The sequence below is a fragment of the Rhinolophus sinicus genome, chromosome 9 (assembly GCF_057876585.1).
Source record: "Rhinolophus sinicus isolate RSI-liver-muscle chromosome 9, RSI-T2T, whole genome shotgun sequence".
NCBI classification, from domain to species: Eukaryota; Metazoa; Chordata; class Mammalia; order Chiroptera; family Rhinolophidae; genus Rhinolophus; species Rhinolophus sinicus.
This window is the reverse complement of record NC_142509.1, coordinates 35,748,914-35,763,320: the sequence shown is the minus strand read 5'-3', so window position 1 is coordinate 35,763,320 and position 14,407 is coordinate 35,748,914. Positions and strand designations below refer to the sequence as shown.

Here is a 14,407-nt window from a genome sequence, read left to right as displayed (position 1 = left end):
CCCGGAGCGACCGTTACAGGCGTTACCCTAAGCCCCGCCCCTCAACCCCCGCGCGTCCAATCCGGACTGCTCCCTCGGGCAGGGGCGTGGCCATGGGGCCATGCCCACCCAAATTGAGGCTGCGCCCCGCCCTCCGCTCACGAAGCGACGTCACTTCCGGCGTGTACGTCTGGCGTCTGCCCGCCGCGGGATGGCGGCTCTGAGGAGTTGGCTGTCGCGGGGCGTAACCTCGTTCTTCAGGTACCGCTGCTGTCGTGTAGGAGGGCCGGACGGGAGCCAGGGAGGCGACGCAGATAATTCCGTGGCTGGGACTGCAGCGCCGGCCTTGCTGGCGCGCGCTTCTCTCGGTCTTGCGGGCGGCGGCGTCCCGCCCCTCTCAGGACTGAGGACGTCACTTGTGTGCCCGGAGGGGAGGCCTCCGCCCCCTCCGCTAGGCCCGGGGTTCAGTCCTCATTGACGGCTTTTCCGTTATTCCACCTGTTGGAAGCGAGTCTCCCCAACCTCCAGCAGTCTTCTTGGGGCGGATCGGCCTGCCCACGAGCTCCCGTTGGCCCATCGAAGTCCTGGGGAAGAGAGAATGGGAGGAGAGGCCCCGGCTGGTGACGGGTTATTAGAGGAAGTTTTCCCTGAGGGCAGAAGGGCCCCGGGAACTTGTCATTCCTCTCGCGGCACCTGCGGCTTCCACGTGTTGTCTGGCGGGGAGTGTCTGAGACACCTCGCCAGAGCCCAGAGCTAAATCCTGCCTGCAGAAGCGTTCATTTTGGCATGAGGTTTTTAAATAGCTTTGAGACCACCTCTTAAACGTCCACACTTGGTACCTGCCAAACTCCAAAACTTTTCGGCCCACATTCCCGCGCGGCAGTGGTTCGCGGGAGCTAAGGAGCGGTTGCCTCTTTAGCGAGACCAGGGCTTTCCAGCCCCCCACGCTCCCCACTGAGCCCTGTCTGGAACGCCCACCCTGCACCTTCATTTAGGTTCCTTTGTGGCCCCGTTTGAGTTTCCAACCCCCGCAAATGAGTTTAAGAGGCTTTCACAGGTTGGTGGTTGTGCCTTATTAAATTTGACTTTATTTCTAGGTACAGACAGTGTGTTCCTCCCGTGGCTAACTTTAAGAAGCACTGTTTCTCAGAACTGATAAGACCATGGCACAAAGCTGTGGCATTTGGATTTGGAGTAACCCTGTGTGCGGTTCCTATTGCACAGGTAAAGTACTGTCGTGTCACTCAGTGTTTCCTTAGTGGACTGTGTCCTCTTTGACTCTCAGTTGGAGAAGAAGCATCAGACAAGCTCTCATAGTTTTACCCAGTGCTTTCCACTCCCTCCCACACGATGGTACACTTTCTGCTGTACTAGCATCTCCTTTCCAGAGCTGAGCAAATATATTAACGTTCCCATTTTGATTGCCTCTTTTGGTAGGAACAGTATGTCAAGTTGGTCAAATTGTATAAAGAGGGAAGAGAGAAGAAGAAGTTATCAACAAAATAGTCTTTCATTCAACAAAAATTTATTGACCGTTTTTTGTGTGCCATACACTGAGAATGTAAGAGCAAAACAAAGTTTCTGCCCTCATTGAGCTTACATTCTGGAGAGAGGAAAGGGGAGAAAATCAACAAATATAAAATGCCAGGCGATGACAAGTGCTAAGCAGAAAACAAATAAGGGAAGGGAATAGAAAGTGCTGGGAGGGCATTGTTTGGGTTAGACAGGGTGGTCTGGGAGGGCTACTGAAAAAGTGGTATTTAAGGAGATCAGAATGATCTGAGAGAGGGAGCCATGGTCATATCCTGGGGAAGAGCTTGCCAGGCAGAAGGAACTCTTGAGTGCAAAGATCTAGACATAGTGTGCGTGATGTGTGTGATGAATCGAAAGGAGGGGAGTGTTGCCGGAGCGGAATGAGGAAGAGAAAGTAATAGATGAGGCCAGAGGGTTAGCTGACGATCAAATTGTGTGTTTTGTACTTTGTGGGCCATTGTAAAGCTTTGGAATTTATTCTGAAAAACCACAAAGGACTTTAATACAAGATTATTATGATCAGACATAACTTTTTATTTATTTTTTTTCATTCAAAAAATAGAAATTTTCAAAGAACAGCAATCTATATTCATTGCATGTATCTGAGACAATTGTGTTGTGTCAGACTTGAAGAAGTACATTCATTCTAGAGAGTTTTTTAGCAGCTTACTTGAAAAATGCCATCTAGATATTTCTTCAGTTACTGAAAAGAAGTGTATATGTTTAATTGACAGGATTGTATTCCTGAAGATTTAAAAATATAAAATAGAAACATTTTAAAGAAATCAAAAACATTCATTCAATGAAAAAAAATTTTCTATCCTGGTTCTCTCAAATATGGTAAAATAATATTTTAAGTCTTATCAAATAATAATTTGTGGATTCTGCATAAGCAGTATCAATTTCAGTAATAGAAGTAATTTTGTTAAACTCATGTTTTAGAAAATAGAAGCATCTCACTGGCTCTGTGCCCCTCAGCAGTTAGTGGTTTTTTAGTCCCATCCCTCCCCATTCACCCTCATTTGGCTTGTTCTCTGTATCTGTGGGTCTGTTTCTGTTTTGTTTATTCTTCTCCCATTCAATAGGCTGTCTTTTCATTTTGTTGTTTTCCTTTGCTGTGCAAAAACTTTTTAGTTTGATGTAATCCCATTTGTTTATTTTTTTCTTTTGTTTCCCTTGCTCAAGGAGATATATCCAAAATGATATTGCTAATACCAGTGTCAGAGTTTACTGCCTATGTTTTCTTGTAGGAGTTTTATGGTTTCAGATCTAACATTTAAGACTTGAATCCATTTTGAGTTTATTTCTGTAATGGTGTAAGTGGTCCAATTTCTTTTTTCTTTTCTTTTTTTGCATGTGTCTGTCCAGTTTTGCCAACACCACTTACTGAAGAGACTGTCTTTATTCCTACCTCCTTTGTCATAGTTTAGTTGACCATATAAGCGAGGATTTATTTCTGCGCTCTGTCTGTGTTCTATTCTATAGATGTATGTCTGTTTTTATGCCAGTACCATACTCTTTTGATGATTGTAGCTTTAGAGGATAGTTTGATACTGGGGAGTGTGATAGCTCCCACTTTGCTCTTTCTCAAGATTTCTTTGGCTATTCAGGGTCTTTTGTGGTTTCCTATAATTTTAGGATTAGTTGTTCTAATTCCAAGAATGCCATTGGTACTTTAATAAGGATTACATTGAATCTGTATATTACTTTAGGTAGTAAGGACATTTTAACAATATTAATCCTACCAATCCAGGAGCAAGGTATGTCCTTTCATTTATTTGTATCTTGTTCATTTTCTTTTTTCAGTGTCTGATTTATTAAAGTTTTCAGAGTACAGGTCTTTCACCTCTTTGGTTAAGGTATTTGAAATCCTAGGTATCTCATACTTTTTGATGCAATTATAAATGGGATTGTTTTCTTAATTTCTTCTTCTGATCATTCATTATTGATGTATACAAACGCAACAGATTACTTTATATTGATTCTGTATCTTGCAACTTTACTGAAGTAATTTATTAGTTCTGTTAGTTTGTTTGGTGGCATCTTTAGGGTCTTTAGGGTAGTATCGTGTCATCTGTTGACATAACTTTTTAAAGGTTGCTGTGTGGAACTAGACTCAGCATAATCCTCAGCTCTGTGATGCCTTTTCTAAACTGTTCTCATTCAACACAGAAGTGACGGCTCCCTATGTGGGCCCCATTGTAGCCCGTACAGACTGCTGCCACAGCGCCCATGATGCTTAATTGCGTTCATTTTTCAAGTCCTCTCCCCTCCCCATCTGGAATCTTTGAGGGCAGAGAATATATCTTATCTTTATATCCCAAGCATCTAGCACTGTGGTAATGAATGAATCATAACTTCATGAAATTGGTTATAATTACTTGTCTTTTATATAAAGAAATACTTTACTTTTTGGAGCAGAGACTAAAGAATAAAAGTAGGTAAAAAGCATACTCTGGAATTATTTCCATTTATTGTCTTAAGCAGCCAAAGTAAAGCTTAGAAAGAAACAGCTGGCCCCAAAACTTCATGCATTGGTGGCACGAGGGTCACGTTTCCACTTAGCTGTCTGTGAGGACGTTCTCAGCCCAGGCTTCACTTCAGACATAGAGTGAAAATGTTTGTCTTTCAGAAATCGGAGCCTCATTCTCTTAGCAACGATGCACTAATGAGGAGGGCTGTGTCTCTGGTAACAGACAGCACCTCTACCTTCCTCTCTCAGACCACATACGCACTGATTGAAGCAATCACTGAATACACTAAGGTAAGCGTCCTCCTGTGAAGTCTTGATCATCTAGACCAGTGGCAGGCCAACTACGGCCCACAGACCAAGTCCAGGCTTTACCGCTCACTTATTTATGTATCACCTGGGACTGCTTTCGTGAGCTGAAAACTTGCAACAAAGACTACAGGGCCCCACAAAACCAAAAATATTTACTTTCTGGCCCTTTACCAAAAATCGTTGGCTGAGCCCTGATCTAAATCACTGGTTTTTAGACTTTTTCCAGGAACCCTTTTTAAAAGAAAAATCTTAAATATAGCAGCTCAGATTATAAGACAGGGGAACCAGCTGACCTGGTTCAGTTTGGGGCAGAAGGTCCAGCGTACCTCCGGCAGCACCAGCGGTTCTCTGCGAGGACAGTTTGAAAACTACTGATCTGAGCTAATAGAGTAGATGGAGAATCAAAACCATTTAAAAGTCTCGTGTATATGTTTATTTTACCTTTATTTTCCAGCAGTTTTTTCCTCAGCCTTCGAATCCCCCTTTGGCATTGTATTCTCTGTCTGAATTGCTAATGAGCTTTCAACACCACAGAAGTTGTTAAGTGGAGATACTGTCCTGGCGTAAAGCCCATACAGTAGTGCATTGTCAGGCAGAAGGACTGCAGCGTCTGCTGTGATGGGACCTCATCTCCTTGAGGTGTAAGTCTCACTATTCCTACACAATATGCCTCGCTTATTTTACTCAGACTTGTTTATTCTGTATTTGTAGGCTGTTTATACCTTAATTTCTCTGTACCGACAATATACAAGTTTACTTGGGAAAATGAATTCACAGGAGGAAGATGAAGTGTGGCAGGTGATCATAGGAGCCAGAGTTGAGGTAAGCAAAGGTTACTAGGCATTTCTTCCTTTTTTTATTTTTATTGGGGAATATTGGGGAACAGTGTGTTTTTCCAGGACCCATCAGCTCCAAGTCAAGTCATTTTCAATCTAGTTGTGGAAGGCACAGCTCACTGGCCCATGTGGGGATCTAACCAGTGACCTGGGTGTTATGAGCACTGCACCCCCTAGGCATTTCTGTATTAGTGCTTCTACCTCACTGTGGTTTCTAAAGTACTGAATTAAGGTGTCTACCTAGTAACTGTTCTCTAAATCTCCCATTTTGAATCAGTCCATTTAAATGTGCTTAACCCCTTCAAGTTGTCTGAAGCATTTTCTTTCATTTACAGATGACTTCAAAACAACAAGAGTACTTAAAGTTGGAAACCACGTGGATGACTGCAGTTAGTCTTTCAGAGATGGCAGCGGAAGCTGCGTACCACACTGGTAGGTTCAAGTTTTCACTGTGGAGGTGCAGCTTGACTTTTGACCTGGCTGTAAAAGGAGGGATTTGGATTCATGGTCTAAAGCCCAGTGTGGCTCTAACTTGGTGAGAATAGGTCCCCTTTGGCAATATATTAACCAGCATTTTACTTGCACAATAAAAAAAATTAAAGCCCCTGTAGGCCAGACCACTAGAAGCCAGGTTGTCAATATCTACAAAATTAGAAATAATAAAACTGCAGCCATTTGGTAAATTTGATTGCCTCCAAATAGTTTTTAACGTTTTTGTTTTTTGTGTTTTTTTTTTTTAATAACCCAGATAGTTTTTGAATAACTAGTATTTGTCTATTTCAGGCTTTGTGGTAAGCATTTTATAGGCACTTTTAATCCCCCCCAGCTCCCTTAAAGTAGGGCCTATTATTATTCTCACTTTACAGGTGAAGAAACTGGGGGACAAAGGGGCTAAGTAATTCACCCAGGATGCTGTGGTACAAGAGGTAAACAGGCAAACTAGGATTTAGTCAGGTAGAAAAATTCTAACACCTTTGCTCCTGGTAGACCCACTGCAGCCTATGTACCTGGGTGCTCCAGCACAGCAAGTAGTTTATTCGTGCACCAGGATGATTTTTGAACATCACTATCCATCCAGTGGGCTTGAGCAAAATGGTTTCTTAATTAAGTGTAGTTTGAGGGAAACCCTAGTTTAACATCTTACCTGATTGGTCCCAAACAAGGTCACTCAGAAATTATAGCCTAAGACCAGCTCTACTAAGAAACTGGTCTGTTAAAATACTTTTGTTTTCTGATTTCATGATATCAGACTTGGGACTCTAACACCAAATCTTAACAAGGCTACAAAAAACACTTTTTTTTTTTTTTTTTTTTTAGTAAAAACAAAAATTCTTAGTTAACTAAAACCTAAGGAATCAGAAGATCTGAAAACAGGACTGAAATGAAGAGTGAAACAAAAGAAGTGTGAAAATAGCATTAGGGGCATGGCACAGCTGAGCTGGGAGCAGAGTTCCAGGTGCAGTGAAGGGGAGATGGCTAAGCTACTGCGGGAGGAACGTCCCCAGGCAGCCTTCACACTCACCTAGGCAGGCTTAGCTCTAGGGCAGGTGCAGGCATATCTACAAAAATAGACACTTCCCAGAACTGATTGAAAGGGCTCACAAAGGTTCTCAACAGAATTAAAAAAAAAAAATCACATGGCAAAAAAGATTCAGAGTGTAAAATATACACAGAAAAATCTGAAAAACTATAAGCAAAGATACACCTACAGAGGAAGTGTAATCAGATGTTAATCTTATTGGCAAAACCCAGGTACAAGGTGACAAATCTTAACCTAGAATTTTATGTCTAGTCAGACATCATTAAAGTGTGAGAATGAAGGATATTTTCAGACATATAATGACTCAAAGTTTACCAAACACATATACTTTCTAGAAAAACTACTCTGTGAAGAAAAATGAGAAGCAACTGAGGTACAAGAATAATGAACCAAATTAAGTAAAACTTGTGAGAAGTTTTTAGTGTTAAACAGATTTTTAAATAATGAAATCAGTTTGCGGAAGAAGTGAAAGCACACGAAGCTTTTTTACCTTGTTTGGGAAGAGAGACATTGGTTTAATGTTAGACATTGTTAAACACTACAGAAAGAATGGGTGGGGGGTGGGGAGAAAGGCAGGAAAGGTTTAAAAGAAATAAAGCAAATTAGAGGAATAGGTTCAAATGTCAGTAATTAGAATAAGAATAAATTTACTATTATTAAATGATACTTTTAGATTGTGTTAAAATAATTCTAGCTAAAACTGTTTATAGAGGCACCCCTAAAACAAAATGGCCTAGGCAGGTTGAAAATTATAAAAAACCAAACCATTAACAAGAAAGCTACCCCAAAAAGCTGGCCCAGCAATAGCTGAATCAAGACTGAAAGCATTAAAGGGACAGAACAATTCATCAATAAGACATCAATCACAAAATGTGCACCTAGTAAGGCAAAAACTGACAAACTTTGACAAGAAGAACTTGAGCTTTATACACATCGCAAATACTCAGTGGTCAAGACCAAAAAAATTAGAGCTATAAAAGGTTGGAACAATGATTTTTAAAAGCTTAACCAAGTAAATATACTGAATATAAAATTTTTCTCCCCCTCCAAAATATTCTTTTCAAACACAAATACAACATGTACAAAAATTGATTTTGTGCCAGATGACAAAGACTCAACAAATTCCTTCACACCCCTTCCCCACCAAAAATCAAAATGGAAATTTAAAAATATTTAGAACTAGGATAACAAATGCAGTAGACAGTAGATCCAGGGAGTTGTAGACAAAGTCCCTTTTAAGGAGAAGTGGACACTTTTAAAGGCATGTGTCATAAATACAAAGAAAAGCAGCTATGAAGGACAGGTAATGTTCACTGTACCAAGAAGTACTAAAAATAAACAATCGTTTAACATAGTAACTGACAAAAAGAGCAAAATAAATCCAGATGGTGTATAAAAAAAAAAAAAAGGTGTAAGAAGATTAAAAAGAAATAGTCAAAAAGGCAAAATCTGGTTCCTTGAACAAATCAGATTCGGCACGTATGACTTTTTAGAGAGCAAAAGTAACATCTGAAAGTGCTACTATAAATAATGAAGGTTTTTTACATTATGTGAGAATATTACGATCTGTATATAAATCCCAAATTGGTCCAAGAAGTAAAGAATCCAAACAAGACCAATAACCGTAAAAGTTGAACTTGTATTCAAAGATTTGTGCCCCAAAGTGGGCACTAAGCCCAGGCTGTTTTGTGGGCGAGTTTTATCATATATTCAAGAAACATTCCTATGTTACGGAAAGTGGACCATGACATACAAGATGATGACAAGCCTCCTATTGTAATTGTATGAAGTCAGCATAGGCCGGATCCCAGACTGGACTAGGGCAGCATCAAAATAAAAAAAAGCCTGGAGTTCAGTATTTCTTATAATACAGATGTAAGTCAAATGTAGCCGTTTACCACCAAAATAGAATAATTCAACTTTGGACAAATACTGTCAACATAATTGACTACTTGAGATTATCTATAGTAGATTAAAGGAGAAAAGCCACCTATGTAATCCTATCAGTATATGCCCCAAAAGCCTTTGGTAAAATGTAGTGCCCATTTATGATTTAAATCTAAGTACAGCTATGAATAGAGAGGATTTTCTTAACATGATAAAGGTGAAGTAATCCTACTTCATAGTGTAATATGAGAAGCATCTCTGTCAAAGTCAGAAATAAAGGATGGATGGATGCCTGCTGTTCTCCATTACCTTTCAGCATTGTGCTGAAGGGTCTCATTGATGCATATGATAGAAAACCACCCAGTGTTCTACAGATGAATGGATAAAGATGCATATCTACATGATGAGCTACGCTAGCAGCAGGTGAAAGGAATGATAGAGCTCAAAAACATGTAAAAAACAAAATTGCAAATATGTCCAATAAATACCTTTTGTGCTAATATGTAAATTTATAGTAACTATTATTCTAAGCATTCCATATGTATACGGTTACATTTTAAAAGAAAGATGCCTTTTAAACTTCCAACAGGGGTTATATTTGAAGATTGGTTAGGGTGAGGAAAGAAATCTTTTGACAATTTTATTAGTGATCTCTTAATTTGCCAAAAAGAAGTGTATTGCTTGTGTAGTTAAAAAATTAAATTCATAGAACATCTGTATTAAGATCTGTATAGCTACAAAGATGGTGGGACTTGCACTTAAAAATTATCACAGCTGCTCACAGCTGGAGAAAAATGCTGGGATTTTGAGGAGAGTAAAATGCAGACCTGAATGTGGAGGTAGAGGCATCTGCTCTGCAGAGTGAAGGCCAGCGGGGAGGGCGGGGAAAGCGGCTCCAAGAGGTGCTCAGGTGACGACCACGGAGCCCCGGCTTTCCTCTTGTCCACTTGCACCCGCCCTGTTTGCCTGCAGGAGCAGATCAGGCCTCCGTCACCGCCAGGAGCCACATCCAGCTGGTGAAATCGCAGGTGCAGGAAGTGCGTCAGCTCTGCCAGAAAGCAGAAGCCAAGCTGACAGAGGCACAGACGGCAGAGCTCCTTCAGAAGACGCAGGAGGACACGGACGAGAGGGCGGAGTCGGAGCCGGAGGCCTACCTGCGAGAGGACTGAGGGCCCGCGCCGCCCAGTGTCTGCCCACCAGCCTGGGTGGGCACAGCTTCCTCTGCAGGGAGAGGTGAAGGCCAGAAGGGAGCTGTGTGCCTTGGGGAGCTGTGTGCCTGGCCCTCCCCCGTGGTCCCAGTCGTACCGGACAGACCTGGTTCTTAGCCCGGACACCGCTCCCCGTCCTCCCACCCACAGCATCTCACCAACCTGGCCAGAGAGAGGGCTCCTTTTGTGCCATGCCCACAAGTTCTGTAGCTGTTGAACCTCACTCACTCAGTCTCTGACCTTACCTTTTCAGATAGGCTTTAGTGTTTGCTCCCTCCATAGGGATGTGAGTTTGGGGAGAGGGGGGAGCCTGTCCTGTTTGTAAGATGTCTTTTTAAGTGTTTCTGATGCCTTCTGTGACCTGGCCCCACTGCCCAGGCCAAGGAGCCAACAGCAGTCCATTATTCTTAAGAGACTAAATGCAGAATGTTTACCTGGTACTGTCAACAGGACTTACTCCAACACACGCTTCTCGTGTCCTTCTTTCCTTCGAGTTTCTCTATTGTATTTGAAGGAGAATAATTTTTTTTGCATTTAAAAAAGAAAATGTATGTATGTGTGTGTCTTCTGGGGCCCTATGCGGCCTCCCACCTTCACCCCCCAGACTGGCAGAGCCCTAAGGGGCTGTAGGAGTCCCACATGGAGTTCTGGCAGCTTTGCTGTGGCTCCCATTCAACAAGTTAGCCAGGTTTCAGTGTTTTTAATCAAAGTTAGAAAAGTTTGGGAGGGGGTTACAAAAACTAAGTCAGCGTTTCCTGGTGATCAGCATGGGTCAAGTTTCAAGGTTCTCAATTTCTCATCACGGTGGGAAAATCTACACTCAGTCCTCTCACTCAGCCCACTCGGAGCTGGGACATGGGGGCAGCCGCGCACTTGAGCCCCTCATCTGTCACCAGTGCCCACATGGTCCACATCTCCAGGGGGCTGAGGCGGTGCACCAGTAGGAGCCCTCTGTACAGGCAGGGGTCCAGGGGGTCCAGGGGCCGCCGTATTCCGAACGTCTTGAAGCCAGCATGGTGCATGGGGCTCACCCCCAGCTTCCTCAGGCACATACCCACAAACACGTCATCGATGGGGAAGAGTTCAGCCTCTTCCACGGCTGCCTGGAGGCGCTGCACAGTGGCCCTGGACATGACATACCCTCCACCCCCAGCATATGGCGGGTAGTGGCGAGCCCTGTACATGGAGGGTGGGATGAAGTATTTGACCTTGGTGTTCCTGTTAGGCAGAGCCTGGCGGATGACGTCTCCCACCAGGAGGTCTTTCGCTGGGTCCCAGCCATCCAGGAACTCCAGCACATTGGGGACGTGGACAAAGACATCATCATCTCCCTTTAGCATGAAGTGGGCCTGGGGACAGGCAGCGGCCACCCAGCGCTGCAGGTGCAGCTCCTTGAGCGTCAGGTTGAAGAAGTCCTCAGCGAAGTCCCACTGGAGAATATCATCGAACTCCCGACTCTCATAGGCCAGCAGCTGGGCTGGGGGTGCAGGGCCTGCTACCCCGAGGAGGAACACCAGCTTCAGCTGCCGGCGCCTGGCCCAGTCCCCCTTCCGACCCCATGTGCTGCGGATGGCCGCACGCCTCTCCACGTGGCCGGGCTGTGACTTGATGGCCAGGAGCAGAAAGATGTCCTTGGCACAGCCTGAAGGCTCCAGCAAGATGGAGAAGTTGCGGCAGTGGCGATAGGTCAAGAAGAGGCGGTGACGGCTAGGCAGGGACAGGGAGGCATTAGCCACCGTGTGGTTGGGGGGACACTGGCTGCGGCGGGGCCCTGGGGGAGCCCAGAAGGGCTGGCGCACCATGGAGCCCCCTGCCGGCTTGGCTTCCTTCTTCAGGAAGAGCAGGCAGCTGAGCAGCAGCACAGCGAGACTGTACAGGACCAGCCAGCCCAGCCTGCGGAACATGGTGGCCCTGCGAGGAAAGAGCCGTGAGAGCCGGTCCCGCCCCGGGCCCGGCCATGCCCCGCCTCCGCCTCCCTGGTCCCAAGAGCACGTTATCCCACAGGCCAGCAGCTAAGTTCCTACTGGCCTTTGGGACTTCTTTTATTTATTCTTTTCAGTTTGTCCTCCGGCTCTTTCCAGAGTCCCTCTCCCAGAGGACAGACGAAGCACACCTGCTGTGCCAGCCCTCACCTTCTGCCGTCATCAGAGGGCTCTTGGGTCAACTTTCCCTTCAAAAGCACTTGCAGCCACTTTAAAACTGAGGCGCCCCGAGCGTTTTCAGCATTTCCCAGGAAACTCAAGTCCCTTATCTGCATCCATGAAAATGGCACAGAGCTAGTTTAGCTTCAGGTTAAATTCATTCTTAAGTACCTAACGTGATATTCAGGGCTCCAAAAAAAGAAGTCTGGAGTCTGGTCTGTGGGTGGCAGGCCCTGTGTTGAGTGTCTCAAATGATCACCTCAACAGCAGCAGACGGTGGCGGCCACCACAGAATACATCCTTCACATCCTTCACATCGGCCTGGAAGTGGCCTGGGTTTCCTGGGGGGAGTCAAACTGCTTCAGGGAAAAACCACAGGCATAGAAAGAGCATGAAAGCAAGTAGGAAAGCTGCAGACTCGGACCAGAGATGGCTCCCCTGTGGCCACCCCTCACCTGTCCCTACCACTTACAGAGTTCTAGTTTTCTAAGTCCCCCAGCAATCCAAACAAAGGTGGAGAAATGCTGACTAGTGGAGTGGCCTGCCCAAGGTCAAGGGAAGCAAAGCCAGGCCTCCATCCCATAACCTTCACTTCCACCCAGTTCCTCATGCTGTTGTCCCTGCCGCCACCACCACAAACATCTCTTCTAGCTGCTAGGGATGTGTTGGCAGGCAAGACAGGCAGGTCAACAGCCCTCTCAAGAGCAGTGAGGGACAGAAAAACCACTATGAACTTCAGGTAGTGCTGAGAAGACAGGAAAGCAGTGATGGAACCGTCATGAGAAGGTTCCGGTAGCCTCCGCCGTTTAGAAAACCCTCCTCCATGAAGGACATTTGAGCAAGAACTGAATGGAGTAAGGGACCGAGTCACATGAAGATCTGGGGTGAATGTGCCAGGCGGAGGGCACAGTTAAGGGCAGAGCTGGAGGGAAGGCGTGCAGTTCTGGGGGACAGCAGTGCTGTGTGGCTGGAAGGAAGGGGTAGAGGTGAAGCCGGCGACAGAGTGAGGAGGCAGGCACGTCAGGGCCGCGGCGCGGGGCTGGGGCGGGCTCGGCTGTCACTGCAGGTGCCCCGAGACCCACGGGAGGATTTCGCAGAGGTAGTGAAAAGAACTTCCATTGTTTGCTGCTGCTGGGAGGATGGTGGAAGAGCAGAAATGGAAACAGGAGACCAGCTGAAAACTTGTCAGGACCCAAGACGCAGCTGGGACTAGGGTGGTGGCTGTGGAGAGCTTAGGGCTGGCCGGGTTTCAGGTGTGGGAGATACGCGGGCTGAGGGTGCGGGGCCCCGGGTGGGTGGTCGTGCCAGTCATGCGGAAGGCCGCAAAGCCAGCCGCGTGGTTTTGCCGTGTGCTGTCCCGCGGCCCGGGGTGGGCAGCGCGGGGGACCTGATCCCCCTGGGCCCAGCCCGCTCCCACTGCGCCCACGCCCCGCGGCGGCCCTGCACGGCGCGAACCAACAGCCATTCCGCTCCGCAGTGACTGGGGTGCCAGCCTCCGCTCCCCACCCCACAGCTGTGACCCGCATTTCAGTACCGGCTAGCGGCTGTCTCCCGCCCACTGCGAGACGCCCCCCCCCCGCCCCCGCCCCAAGCTTGGTTTGTAACCGGCACCGGCTTCAGCGCGTGCTCGACGCCCCTCCGAGTGGGCAGCTGGGTCCTAAGTGTCTGCAATCGTTTCTGGGGGAAAGGCTGCCTCGGGTCCTCACGGGGCTTAGTGGCCCCGACATGCCACAATGACGGGAAGGGTCAAGGGCTGGTTCATTCTTTCCACTCGACAGTCTCTACAAGGCGGTTGTGGGGCCGCGCGGTCGCCAAGCACGGACCAGGGGCCCCGCGGTGCACAACCCTCCCGGGCGGGAGCACAGCGAACAGCGCCGCCGGTCGAGGCGTCCGGGCAAGCGGCCCAGGCTGCCCCTTCCCCAACACCCGGCTCGGCCATTCTGGCCCCAGGGGGGCGAACCGAAGCCGAGCAGCAGCCAGAGGTCGCCGGGCCCCGACGGACCAGTGGGGTGAAAGGCCGGCCGGCCGCCGGACAGTGCGGCGACGGCCCCGCTGCGCCCAGACCCAACGCCTCCTCGGGCGGGAGCAGAGACACCGGCAGCTGCGGCGACCCTCGAGGCACCGAGACACCCCCTCCCAGCAGCGAGGCACGACCCGCTCCTCGTGGACCCACCTGAGCCGTGTCGCGGGTCGGGCACAGGCGACGAGTTCAGGCGAGCAGCTCGCGCCGCGGACCGGAGCGGGACACCGAGCACCATCCGCACGCACCTCGCTGGGCTCGGGCGGTGGGCGGGGCCCGGCCGCGACCCTCGAGCACTGACCACGCCCACCAGAGGCGGGGCTTCTGGAGGGCGGGCCCGGGGCCGCGGTGGGTCTCCGCCCCCCACCCCAGATCAGCGCTGCCCTCCGCACCTCTGCCCGCCGAGGCGCCCCGCCCGCCCAGCCCTCCCGGCTCCCGCGGCGCCCAGTTGCCCCGACGCGCGGCGGCCAGACAGACGCGA

At 47.6% G+C, this 14,407-nt stretch overlaps 2 protein-coding genes across 2 annotated transcripts; one reads left to right on the top strand and one right to left on the bottom strand.

Annotated features, from left to right (window-relative positions):
• The first annotated feature begins 85 nt into the window (after positions 1-85).
• Positions 86-10,231, top strand: DIABLO (diablo IAP-binding mitochondrial protein). The gene is made up of 6 exons (XM_019734052.3): positions 86-240; positions 1,077-1,203; positions 4,145-4,276; positions 5,006-5,116; positions 5,466-5,562; positions 9,530-10,231. Exons 1-6 carry the CDS (start codon positions 101-103, stop codon positions 9,724-9,726), a joined length of 804 nt encoding a protein of 267 aa, XP_019589611.2. The 5' UTR covers positions 86-100; the 3' UTR covers positions 9,727-10,231.
• Positions 10,232-10,458: 227 nt separating this feature from the next.
• B3GNT4 (UDP-GlcNAc:betaGal beta-1,3-N-acetylglucosaminyltransferase 4) lies at positions 10,459-14,396 on the bottom strand. Its single transcript, XM_019734051.3, has 2 exons — positions 14,080-14,396; positions 10,459-11,676 (listed from the first exon to the last, which is right to left on the bottom strand). The coding sequence occupies exon 2, from the start codon at positions 11,667-11,669 to the stop codon at positions 10,599-10,601; it is 1,071 nt and encodes a 356-aa protein (XP_019589610.1). The 5' UTR covers positions 11,670-11,676; positions 14,080-14,396; the 3' UTR covers positions 10,459-10,598.
• Between the last annotated feature and the right edge of the window lie 11 nt (positions 14,397-14,407).